Source organism: Botryllus schlosseri, chromosome 1, assembly GCF_051294905.1.
Source record: "Botryllus schlosseri isolate E-star chromosome 1, Bs_hap1, whole genome shotgun sequence".
NCBI classification, from domain to species: domain Eukaryota; kingdom Metazoa; phylum Chordata; class Ascidiacea; order Stolidobranchia; family Styelidae; genus Botryllus; species Botryllus schlosseri.
In genome coordinates this window covers 15,761,411-15,775,369 of record NC_137236.1, presented here as the reverse complement: position 1 = coordinate 15,775,369, position 13,959 = coordinate 15,761,411, and the positions used below count along the sequence as shown (strand labels likewise).

Sequence of the window (13,959 nt, the reverse complement as noted above, 5' to 3'; positions counted from 1 at the left end):
CCATGATGTTTGTACACCGACACATTGTATGTATACCTCGTTTACGCGAATACTTGTGAACAATCGTGACGTTACTTGTATGTGATGGTGTATGCATAGGTATTTTTCATGGAGACAAAACACGGTCTGTAACATGTTTACTTGAATATCGGTCGTTGGGTCATGAGTGAATATCCGGATCCGGCCCCCACACTTTCTCATATTGGTGATCCGGTTTCAGCTGACTGGAGCGACATGTATTGACCAGTAAAGACACAATATAGTAAACAGACCCGGGGAAACTCACAAGTAACCCGATGTTGTCAGCGCGATGGGGAACATAAATTCATCCGTTTTCCGAACACCATTATCCGTGTATCAACCAGTTACCAAAGTCGAGGAGGTGTTTTATTCAGACATTTTGACTCTGGAAAATCCAAAGCACGAACCCGGACATCACTGACATATCGGAAACCCCTTTATTCACCAATTCCGAAAACATACATGTCGATGTACAACAGCACATTGTTATTGTATGTGAGTAACCAATGATTTTGATGGGATGCATCAGAGCAAGTGAATATTTGATTAGACAAATGTATCGGAGTCGTTGTTGGTGTATATTTTGTCGCTGTCTGTTGTAACAATATACAAAAAATATCAAATTGACCGGTGTGGTTGTCAGTTTTCAAAACGAAAATGGTATTGTTACCCAGGGAAAAGATAGATTTCCAAGTGAAACGGTATTGGTACTCGGGTAAACGACAGATTTCCAAGTGAAAATGTATTGTTACAATGGGTAAACGCCAGATCTCCAAAGGAAAATGATATTTTTACTCAGGTAAACGACGACCCGCCGAGTGAAATGGTTTGTTGCTCAGGGAAAAAATATATTTCCAAGTAAAAATGGTTTGTTGCTCAGGGAAAAAATATATTTCCAAGTAAAAATGGTCTGTTGCTCAAGGAAAAAATATATTTCCAAGTAAAAATGGTCTGTTGCTCAAGGAAAAAATATATTTCCAAGCGAAAAAGGTTTGTTACCCAGGGGGAAAAATATATTTGCAAGTGAAAAAGGTTTGTTACCCTGGGAAAAATAGATTTCCAAGTGAAAAAGGTTTGTTACCAAGAGAAAAAATATATTTCCAAGTGAAAAAGGTTTGTTACCAAGAGAAAAAGGTTTGTTACCCAGGGAAAAAATATATTTGCAAGTGAAAATGGTTTGTTACCCAGGGAAAAAATATATTTGCAAGTGAAAATGGTTTGTAACCCAGGGAAAAATATATTTGCAAGTGAAAATGGTTTTGTTACTCTGGGTAAACGATGGACCGCCATGTGAAAATGTATTGTTACACTGGGTAAACGATAGATCTCCAAAAGAAAATGGTTTTGTTGCTCGGGTAACGGTGGATCTCCAGGTGATAATGATATTTTTTACTCTGGTAAGCGCCATGTAGCCAAAGGAAAATGTGTTTTTACTCGGGTAAGTGTCGTGGGTTCAGTGTTTCCAGTGTCGTTGGTATTGTTAAACGTTGTCGTCGGTGGTCGTTGGTATACTATTATGAGGGTGAAAAGGATTTCCACGTCTTGTGCAGAGTATTGTGACAGTGAACATGTTTTTGGTGCGACGAAACAAGATCGTTGTTCAAATGTTAATGCATGCATTTCGATTACCGAGTTGTTGTACAATAGAGACGACTCTACATTAGACCATGATGTGTGCTTCGATTAAAACCGCAAGACCACATGAAAATCTATTCGCACAACTCGATGATGTTGATAGTGTTACTAAAATTAATTATTACGTATTTACACATCATAAAAATATCAATTCATGTCGTAGTAAGTAAGTTTCTTGAACTCGTGCTTGATGAAAACGAATGGTGACAAGTATGCGTTTGTGTTTGAGTAAAAAATAATTATTTAGAGTAGTGACATTTTGTGACCAACGAATGCAAATCGATCATGATATTACAATATACGCTTTCGTCAACATAACGACTTGGCGCAGGAGAAACACTTTCACGTTTTTTCAATAACTGGATTCTCGAGACTTGTTACTTGTACCATGTACCGTTGGTGACTATAACGGCCATTTTGTATGATAGTACGTTTAGCTGTTTTGTTGCTAGGGCAATCACTTGATGACTCAGCACTTTTTGTTAGCAAAGTAGATTGATTTGTGTGTAAGATGTAAGCACCGTAACTAGAAAACATATGTACTCTGTTGTTGGAGTAGCTGATGTATTGCTATGACATGGACATATCCTGAAGCCTTGGTTGGTTTGTTGTCTTACGAAAGATGAGGCGACCTCGGTGTCGTAAATTGTGTTAACTAAACCCGGATGGATACCACAATTGTGCTGGACTTACACATGGTATTCACATACTGTACACATACAAACTTTTGTGTAAACAACTCTGATGTTTCTGTTGGTACTAGTGCTGTGTTGAACTATTTGGTTCTTAAGACACATGAACAACCATTCAGACAATAAAGTTCTTGAGGTGACGAAACAGTTTGTAGAGTCAAACCAACCATTCTTTAGTTTCGTAATGTGAGAACATCGAGTAAAGTTGATTACTTTGTGTGATGTAAATATCTTTCGTACGTCTGTAAGAGTTGTGGGGGTCTCATGAAAAAGTAACTAGTTGACAAAAACAAAATATTGAATGAAGGTTCGTCTGTTGTTTTCATAAGTCAAGACAGTGAAAATTGTTGTTGTTGTTTTTGTTACACTAAATCGAAATAGTGTGAAAGCGTCACCAATCATTGCGTATGTTCGTAGCATGGAATATCGAATATTTTCGTGTGCCATGAATATCTTTCATATACACTTAGTATGAAATGAGATGCGTGGAATAATAATTGGTGTCCAACAAAAGTAAAACTTGTTGTGTTTGCTTGTGTACTTTTTATCCATGTCTTTGTTGTTGAAAGACGGGTGAGTTTACATTTAAATATAGTAAGCGGGACAACTCAAGTAATAAATTTTGCTCAGTTGAAAATCGACTCGTTTGAAAATACCGGTCAATGGAGTAACAGTATCAATATGAGTGGTATATTAGTTTTTCGCGAGATGCACCAATCTTCTAAGCATAACTTTTCAAAAATTTATCATGTCATAGAAAAGTTGGTTTTTATGAAATCGAAACAAATATACTTCGATTATCACGACAAAGGAATTGAGATCAACGCAGTATTTCGAAATGGTATGTTCTGCAATCGCTAAATATCAAACTGTGCATACAACTCGGTTAGGTAAACGACCCAGTTACAAGGCGGATGTATTCTTGATGTACAGATGGCAGTCTGATGATGTAAAGCTCAACCACTCTAGCGATTCGAAGCAATTGTACTTCGATTATTATGATGATGGAAATTACGATCAACGGAGTATTTCGAAGTGACTGTGTATCGTTCGGTATGTTCACCAATCGCTAAATGTCGGTTAATTAAACGATACAAATGACAGCTTGATGATGGCAAAGCTCAACCACGCAAATGTGTTCATTGCAAAGTATATTTGACACAAACAAAATATCGAATGGAGACCATCACATTGGTTTCATTTCGAGTGAGTGAAAATTGTTTTCTGTTGGCCAGGTAGGACACATTTGACAAACATCGTGCACATTGTATCTTCGTGATGGTAACGACTTTCAGCGGCTTGGTTTCATGTCGGGAATTATGATTTGGGGGTTCAAAAACAATCAATACTACAAATGGACAACAATACAAAACACGTTTAGCAAATAACAGTGTGGCAAGTACTTTTTCGATATTACGATTGTTGTGTACCAGACACTTCTAGTTGAATTGAATGCATCTAACAAACATATTCCAATTTACTTTTGTAATGATCAAAGTATGTGAAATGGTGCGAATGGATTAGGTATTAATCAAGCGGCGGTATGTCAATTCACCTAGTGTGATATCTTGACGCTGGATAATGTGCGAAAGTGTTTCAATTCTCACTGCCGATTACGATGATAAAGTATTGTACCGGTTATTGTTTAACAAAGGAAATTGTTGTTTCATCTTTAGTCTTGGTTAGTGGAGACAATTACATTTGTAAAATATTTTCTGATATCCGCGATACGCAGGGTGATATGTACCAAGGTGGAATAATTTTCCATTCAAGAACATTTCAGACACGCATAGTTTTACAACTCGATGTGTTAATAACAATGGCACTGAAAAGTTTGTTGATGTCAAAATAACCTTCAACACAACTCTGGTCTAATAATGTCATAATTTAATAATCAAGTCATGATAGAACATTACAAAATCTCATATGTTAAATCGATGTGACAATCCTTATGTTTACATCACGATAATTTTCGATATAACACCTGCGGTCGATTGTAAGAAACTACGATGGTCATACTTTCAAATGTCGTATACTCAAATATATTATGTTAATCTCAAGTCGCCGACACCGAGAAGTAATTACTTTTGTCTTACAAAATATACCGCATAGTAATTTCTTGGTCTTGCGGCCTAGTAACGACTTTTACAGTTGAACAAAAAAGACGAGTTGGTGGTATATGCCTAAAACCGAACTTGATGTTTGTGGGTTAGTGATTACTTGCGTAGTCTTGTCTACTTTTCGTATGGACACTTTTTGCTTTGGTTCGGTGAGTTACAAACGGATTGACTTGACAAGGTTTTTGTATTTAACTCGTTTCTGCATGGTGAGATGTTAAAATGTTGAGTTGTCATAGTGATAGTATTTCTGAAACTCTATTTTACAAACGGAAACGGAGTCGTGAATAGAGTTGTCAGTTTCAAGGATTGTTTCAAAGTATAATCTTGAAATGTGACTTGGTGAAAGTTGGTAGTCATGTTTGTCAAACCTATTTCAATTCACGCAATGTCGAAGTCCAAATATTTCATTCTGGATTATTTGGATTTACCTTTAGTACATCCCGCGAATGGATTTAAAGTTGGCAAATTACCAAAATGATTGAATATTATCGGGTTAGAGATAGTTGGTATTGATTCTATAAGTGTTAAAACACCGACGTGGAATGTGTGAATGATCCGATGCGGGTGAATGTTGGCGTCAGTAATATTCAGGTTACGTTCGATTCAACAGATCGCGTTAATAGGATTTGTCAAAGGATTTGAGTTGGGTCGAATCAATACATTCAAATACGATTCAACTTGATTTGTGTAGTGAGTTACACTGATGACTCCCACTTTATCAAACGATATGACATCGAACAGCGTCAACACTATGCAAGTCGGAGCAACTTCAAATTTTCACGTCGGCGTCAAATTCGTCTCATCACCCAAAAGAGGTGGCGTTAGCCAATATCTCAAAGGTATATTCATCGACGGTAATAACGAAGAGATATCTTTCACGTGTTTCAATCGTGAATTGTTCGGGAACATTGAGAAAGCATTCGCCAAACGAAAAAAACTCATGGTCAAATCCGGTTGGGTCCAAATTGACAAGTTTACTGGAAAACCTGCTGTATTACTGGGACGGGCTTCGTCAGTAACCACGCATGGAAAATCGAGACATACGACTGAAGAATACCCATTATTGACCTGCGAATCGGTATACGGGAATAAAGATGAATACGTTTCGATCGCCGCTACTTGTGTTTCTCGAGAGGAGAAGATGGTCAATTCTGGGGCCGGAAAGGAGTTGAAATTATACAGTTTTACATTGAAGGATGATACTGGTGAGGTGGTTTTGGATCAATGGAACAAAGCCTCGCTCGTACCCGGGAAGAAATATCAACTCACTCGTGTTAAAAACTGTGTCGGCAGCTTGAAAATCGATCCGTTAACTAGACTTGTTGAATTGAAAGAATAGTTTGCATATTTGTATACCACAATACAATATTTCGCGTAAAATGTATGACCTATGTGATTCGCCAACTGCGTTAGTGTGGTGTTGTTCTACTGATCGAGGTGTGAAAATTGTGCTATCGCGATGAATCTGTGACTATGAACAGCAGACTATTCTGTAGGCGCGAAACAGCGAATAAGCCGAAAGTATTATTCAGGTAGCAATCAATAGCGAGGAAAGAGAACACGATCGGTCATTTGACACGACTAAACTACGACGTCATATATCATAATTTACGATCAAACTATTTCACACTGACCGGTCTAGTGTAATATTCGATAGTAGCGGCTGGACGTGAAACAATTCAGCACGCAGGTCATTCGAAATATAGGTCGCATGCTTAATCCTCACAACAAGCCACGTTTCCGTTTGTGCGGTTATTGTTGGTGACTATTCAACACCACGCGAGAGATGGTTGAAAGTGCGTATCACGACCGCACCCATAAGAACACATGGCGAATCACCAACACAATCTATACGCGAAAGTACGGCATGCGAAAGTACGATGTGCGAGAGATGCCTACACCCGAAAGTACGATATGCCGACGCGACCATAAGAACACATAGCGAATCATCAACACAGTCTATACGCGAAAGTACGACATGCGAAAGTACGATGTGCGAGAGATGCCTACACCCGAAAGTACGATATACCAACACGAGTTTTCAATACGAGTCACCGCCGCAGCCTATACCTGAAAGTACGACATGCGAGTGCACCCATAAGAACACATTACGATGTGCGAGCGATAGGGGGGGTCTAAAAGTACGATATGCCAACACGAGTTTTCAATACGACGTGCGAGCGGGCCCATAAGAATCAATAGCCCGTCACGAGCGATCGACTATACTACTCAAGTCGAAGTAGAAGTAACGCGACAAATTTCTACTCTACGACAAGTATATGCTTCGATTAAATTAGCAATATCGAAGACACGCCAAACTATACTTCATGTGGTAGAAAATGGTGATCTGAAATGTACTCGAGCACGTATATCTTAAAAGTAGCTTTGGTAGTTGGTTGCATACTTTTAACAGTTAATCGCAATTGCAAGATGTATCTTTCCCCTGTTGTCATTTCAATAATTTGGTTTATCAAATCAATACACCACAATATCGTAATATAAGGAGAAGATAAAGAAGTGGTGCCGAAACGACTTGGAGCAGTAGTCTTTTAATCAGACACCCCGTGGTCTACAGCGTGTATATAAGAGGCATGCACGCTGTATTTGAGAATGGATAACATGAAAGGAACCAAGATGATCAGACACGCTACGATATTATATTATGTTACCTAGACACGGTAGGGATGACGCCGAGTTGTCATGAAAATTCCGCTCGTAAAAGTGATGCAAGCTTATCCCAAAACTAATATCTACTTTATAAAATCTGAAGTGTCGATAGTAAGTAGTTTTACGAAGAAAAAAACTTCGAATAGAGGTGTTAGTAATCTCAAAGCATAACCCCTCGAGTATCGAATAAATTATAAGTACTTCGTTACTGGTCATCTCTGAGTGGGTTAACCATTCTCATCGACCATGAAATTAAAACACGAAACACTAAAGACCTATACTAGTTAAAACGTCAATACATTGATGGCGAGAGAAACTCTACTAATAGCGATCAGCAAAACCGAATGGTGAACTATTTCGTAATTTGTTCGACATATTCAGGCTACATTCGAGAGGTTGCATGAGCGAATCTGATTGTCAGAAATACGTGGCATCCAATGATAAGGCTTGCAAGCCTGGAGAGATCGGGGCGGTGTGCCACTTTTGCTGCAAAGGGCAATACTGTAACACAGTCGAGTGGACCGACTCTGGTAACTACACTTTTTCTGTCCATTGATACCATGAAAAGTATCAGTTGCCACAGCTAATATGCGTCTACCCACAATATACGTGTTTCCCGGTAGGATTAACCTGCGAAAATATACCCGTCGAGGAACGTATACATATGGAGCGGTATGCCAATAGCGGCTTGTCTTCAACGTGGATGTTGCTACGTGCCGTCCAATGATACAACGGCGTGGTGTCATCACGGAAAATGTAAGATATCGTCACGTGCACTTTGTTGTAGCCAAGTAGGTTGCCAAAGTATGTACGGGCGACATTGAATCACAGCCGATTTGAATAATTAAAGATTGCTTTCATCAGAATATCCATGGTAATAGTAGGGACTACATTATTTATCACTTGAAGAATTTTTGGGTGGATCTGTTCAAGAGTTATCGCCGCAGTAAAGGGATTCAAACAGATTCAAAGGTAAAACGAATATGGTACAGTATGACGCAACCCAGCGGTCTCGAACACGCGGCCCGCGAGACCATTTTGTACGGCCCGCGACGGCATTTTGGATTTCGACGTACTCGACAATATTTAATTAACATTTTTTAATTCGAGAACTTAAATTTCGCTCTAAAACTACTCCAGAAGCCAGAAACTACTCATCAAACTTCACTATTTCATCACTTTCAAAAGTTAAGACGCAGCGGAAGCTTATACATGACACTACTTGTTAAAGATGGTTAAACGTGACCCGTTAATAATTCGTACTGAAAACTATGATTTGGACTTCGGTGCTACCTTTTGTAAAATTACTCGAACTCAATGGGTGATAAAATAAAAATGACTCGAGTTGAGTCGCGTCAAAAGATACAATGAAAGAAGTACTTTTGTGACGTTGAACGCCGTGACTTGGTACAACCACGGACGAAACAAACTATCAAACAGATATTGAAAATAGTAAAATATCAAAAGGTCGTGGCTTGCGTTTCGTCGCTTATTTAGATATCTAAGAAGGTCGGTATGGCAACTATTGGCATTATGCTGTCCTCTTGATGTATAGTTGATTACATCATGCAGTCATCTCGGGTATCTTTATTCGTGTTATTATCGCTAATTAAATGTGGCGAGTATAAAGTAGTTGTAGCTTACGCTTCACATCTGTAACACAAATGGATTCTTCGGCGATTGGACATTTCTATTGCTATGGCACAGTAATCGACATTTTCATGCTGTTATGCCGAATATTAGAAGGTAAATCTAGCGCTGGTTTAATTTGACTTTGGTAATGACATGATCTATATAGCCTAGTTATCAGGAGTATACACGAGATCTGGATTAGGCTCTACTGCTGCAATGCTCTGACATCAAATCGATCTTTCTAAAATTCTAAAATTCTACTCATATTATTGCGGACGTCAAATGAAGCGACGGAAGATATTGATTTCAAGGGATTATTATATAATTTGATTGTGCCAGTTGATACGGTTGGCGACGTTTAAAACGTCAATATGTACTTCGGAGCAGGGCCGTAACAGCACTTCGACCCCCAGACCCCCCTCATGCTCTACGCTTTTCCGCTACTTATCATATATATTAGGTGTGAGTATAAGTAACTCGTCTAACCGCGCGAAGCGCGAAAAATTTGTATAATTCATGAATGAATCGGTCTATATGATCGATAAATGCATGTATTATATATTGCTATCAATTTTTATCCTCTCTCTGCTCACGTATTAAGATTTACCGGCAGAGCGGAGTGAGGTGTGTTTAAAAAGGTAGGACCACTCAATAATAATAATTAAACATATCCGGGCGTAGGCAGGAGCGAAACAGCACTTCGTCAGGCTCAAAAAAACTTGGGGTTTGGGCTCACATAGGGTGCTAAATCGACTCCCCCCTCCATCACGTTGTTCGCTTTTACCACGAAACTAGTTGTACTATTTAGTAAGCACGCGCAAAGCGCGAAAATTTTCAATGATTCATAATAAAATCGGTCAATAAGTTCGGGAATTAGGCCTACACATATATTGCTATCAATTTCTTGTCCTCTCTGCTCGCGTAATCAGATTTACCGGTAGAGCCGAGTGAGGTGTTTGTTTGTTTGTTTGTTTTGAGGTATTCATGCTGTTTGTCGACTACTATAGTCATTTACACCAGGCCGATATTCTTCTTATTTTTCCGTAACTGCCGAGTGAGGTGTCTTGGAAACTGTAAGGCTCGTAAATAATAATTAAACATCTTCGGGAGGGCGGACCCGGTGGTATGACTTCGTTACGTGATGGTATTTCGTGACCTCCGCAATATCCAAAACCAACTATAACACGCACACGATTTGAAATTGGTATTTCTTCACTGGCATATAATTTTTTCGTGCGGGATGGTATTTGTCTTATGAGGTTCAGATTGCCAAGACAGGGACATTCGGCGCCAGTCATTTCGGCACCCATGGACAATTAAACTTATATGTATCAGCGTAAGCGCAGTCGCATGTTGGAGTCGCATGTTACATTGCATAAAACTTTACATATTGGTGCGTCGTGGTGCGGTAATGGCCAACGCCGATATGCCCATTTCTATAAATCTTGCATATTCTTGGGTGAAGAGTATCCAATAATCAAGATATTTGGCAACCAGAGAAAGCTGCATAACTTTTCAAAAAAAATACTCTATAATTTATGCTAATTCATGAAATAATTTTGTGCCCCCTTCGAGTTCGGGCCCCCCAATTGGGGGTTTGGGGTGCGGCAGTTACGGTTCTGCTTCGGAGGTATCGTGTACAATGTACAATGTACATTGGTATTGGCTAATGGCTATCACTTCACTGAAAGGTAGGGTTGGAATTAGCAATATGACGTCACGTGACGTCATGAGGTTCACTTCCGGGTTCACACAAAACCTTTCAAAAAGGTTCGCGTTCACACGAACCTGAACCTTTCAGAAGTTCACACCATCATAGTTCATTCCTATTGACCACATGATGTCAAACTTATTGTTTCACTGCAGATCCTGCTGCACCTGCGATCGCTCAGGCACAGTCTCTCAGCGCGTGGGTGATTGTGTTGATAGTGCTATTTATCCTATTTCTGATCATTATCGTCGCCATTATCGTATACTGTTGCCGGAAAAGACAAAGAGAAAAACAGAAAGGGTCGTTGTGCAACTTTGCATTTATACATTGGTTAAATACCGTAATAAATGATCAAACTGAAATACAAAAGAACAGTTGCATCGACTAGCCTAATCCCTATTGCTCCAACAACTCACAAGATGTGGGTGCTAATACATACATGCACGCACGTCGCAAAATCACAACAACGAGAAGACGAGATCGCTCATGAGTTTAGAGAAACTATTAGAGAGAGAGATAGTAGTAAGAGATAATCCCACATCCCCCCCAACTCCTAACGAAATCAACGAGCATTGAGTGAGGAGTTCAAAATACAGCGTGTAGAGAACGTCCAACCAAATACTCTAATGGCGATTGAAGCGGGAATCAACGTAAAATTTGGGCCCCAATAACGTAGTCCTTGTACCATACTGGCGGGGTAACATTTCTGCCTGAGCGCTGGCGTCTATTGTTAGACGGTGCGGGTACACTAGTGTCGTCGATCGGTACTCCAGCTGGTAGATGATCTTCTGCACTCGATTCGGTGGATCTCAGCAAGCCCGGGTCTACCTCATTCGACTGTCCACTTAGAGTGGGTGGCGAAACGACTTGAGGTGACGTAGCTGTGCCGGGAGACGAGACCGTTGGCTGAAAATATGTGTGCTTTTGGTTCGGGAAGTACGGCTCAATCTTGCGTAGAAATTTCCTGTTACGTAGCGTCAATCTGCCGGAACCGTCCACTTTCACGAGGTACTGCTCATGGTCTCGGCACTGAACCATAGTGCCGGTTCTGTCCCAGCGAAGGGGATAACGACCGTTTTGGTTTTGAATGCGACAGACATCACCTCCAAGAAGTGGTGATAATGGCTTAGTGTTCAACGACAGAGATTCCAGCTGCTTCGCAAATCTGGTACGTAACGTTTGCTCGCGACTCTGCCAGAGATTCCTCCATAATGGCCTGATGTTGCGCTGTGTGAAAACTGGAACCCATTCTTTGATCGGCAACGCATCTTTCAAAGTCCTGCCAAATACTATTTCTGCAGATGAGAGTCCATTCGCGGGGTCGGGGCAATTGCGAAACTGTAGCAATGCCCGAGTAATTGCATCGGTCCGGATGCTGCCATCCTGCGAAATGTTGCCGAGAAGGAGTCGTTTCATCGATTTCACCGCAGCCTCCGCGCGGCCATTTGACCTGGAGTGGTAGGCTGACGACAGCCTGTGGCGCACCCCCCATTTTCGAAAAAATTACCGAGTGCTGTGCGCAGCAAACTCGGGTCCCCCGTCACTGCTAAGTTCTTCGGCCACACCAAACGTGCCGAAGTAACTTCGTAATGCATCTTGGAGTCCGAGGGCTCCAGACGTTTGCCCACCGTGCTTCACATGGAATATCTCTGGCCAGTTGCTGAAGCGGTCAACAACGACTAAATAGTGGTGGCCTGCAGCGGTGCAATAATCAGCGGCAACAGCTTGGAAAGGGTAGGTCGGTATGAATGGCTCGGCCGGAGGCATGTATGCTTGACTCGGTGCCATTTTATTGCAGTTGTCACAACGTGCTCGTGTACGTGCTATACACTCAGTCATCCCAGGCCAAAATACTGTGGCCTGCGCCCTCTGTGACATGGCAGCAGTCCCTTGGTGTGCCGAGTGTAAGATTTCACAGATAACCCCTCGCAGCGGCGGGGGAACAACAATCCTGTCATTATACATGACAACATCGTCTACGATCGAAAGGTCGTCGCGGTACCGCCAATATATGACTGTAGTTGAAAAGGCAGTTTGTCCGATTTGTCTGGGAATCCTGATATGATGTGATTTTTTAACTCACTGAGAACAGGATCGTATGCAGTACTGCGCTTTACATCGTCCCAGGAGACAACTTCAATGGCATTCAATGATGCTCGGGAGGTGGCCACGATGCTGATTTCAATCAGATTGGTGTCCTCATGAGAAGCCACGATACTGTCGCAGTGATCCAATGGCATGTCATCCACTGGAGATGAGGAAGCAGGGTGCCTGGAGAACGCATCAGATGCAGGAATGAGTTTGCCAGGAACATGGACGACACGGAAGCGCCATGACAATGTGCGCTGCTTCAGACGAAAAATCCTCGTGTTAGTAATTTCATCAAGGGAGCGGTCCCCAAAGATTTTTACCAAAGGTTTGTGGTCAGTGCAGATGATAAGATCGTCACATCCGAGGGTGAAGAACTTCGTATCTTCTATTGCCCATGCGATTCCAAGCGCCTCGCCCTCTATAGAACAATAACGTTGTTCGGCGGATCGGAGGAACCTTGAACCAGCGAGAGTGATTTTCCACCCATGGACGCAACAGTCAGGGGTCAAGGAAACGCATTTGCAGTACTTCTGTCGCAGCCAGTATAGCCAATGCCAGACCTTGACCAGTCCGGGGTCAGGCACGTTCTTCTAGTGGGGTCAAAGATACGTACTCCATCTTTGATTGCGTTGATGAGCTCGAGCTTGGAGTTCACGAATGCATCATCAAGTTCGGAAGTCCAGCAAAATGGAGTTTTCACGCTTAGTAACGGTTTAAATGGTGCCATAATGGTAGAAAGCCGGCCATAATGAGAAACCTGGTTGACCAGCCCAAACCATGCACGTATATCTGCGATTTTTGTTGGCCGTGGGAAGCACTGTATTGCTTCCAAGTATTTGGGCAGAGGGCGAACATTCTCGGCAGTAATTTCGAAGCCGGCGAACTCGATATGTCTGCGGCAGAACTGGAACTTGGAGGCGTTTAGGATGATACCTTCACGACCCATTAATTCTAGATAGTCAATCATCCTCCACCAGTGCGTGACAAGGTCATCGTCCCAGAGGACCGTGTCGTCCACGCACTTCGTTTTGCGTGGTGTGTCGGTAATGATGCTGTCGTAGCGGTAAGCGTACCCGTCGTCACTGGCCAGGTATCCCTGCGGGGCCACTCTATACCGATATCTCCCGAACTCAGTGATGAATGTCAGAAGGTGTCTATCCTCTTCACGCACGGGCACGGAATGGTAGCCATTCCAGGCATCTGTGACAGACCTGTAAGTGTTTGGAGGTATCGAGCGTGCTTGTTTGAAAGGAGGCACAACATGGTGTGTTTCTCGAGAGCAGAAGCGGTTCAGCGATTGGAAGTCAACAACTCTCCTCGGGCTGCCATCTGCCTTGCGCACCCATATGGCCCTATGACACCAGGTCGTTGGCGTGTTCGGCTCCACTTT

At 41.7% G+C, this 13,959-nt stretch overlaps 1 protein-coding gene across 1 annotated transcript in view; it reads left to right on the top strand.

Moving 5' to 3' along the window:
• LOC145433782 (uncharacterized) overlaps positions 1-10,777 on the top strand; it is a 30,758-nt gene extending 19,981 nt beyond the window's left edge. The window contains exons 7-9 of the mRNA XM_080311014.1: positions 7,517-7,665; positions 7,759-7,891; positions 10,634-10,777. Of these exons, the coding sequence (XP_080167140.1) occupies positions 7,517-7,665; positions 7,759-7,862 (253 nt within the window). The 3' untranslated portion in view covers positions 7,863-7,891; positions 10,634-10,777. The remainder of the gene's footprint in view (positions 1-7,516; positions 7,666-7,758; positions 7,892-10,633) is intronic.
• Positions 10,778-13,959: the final 3,182 nt, after the last annotated feature.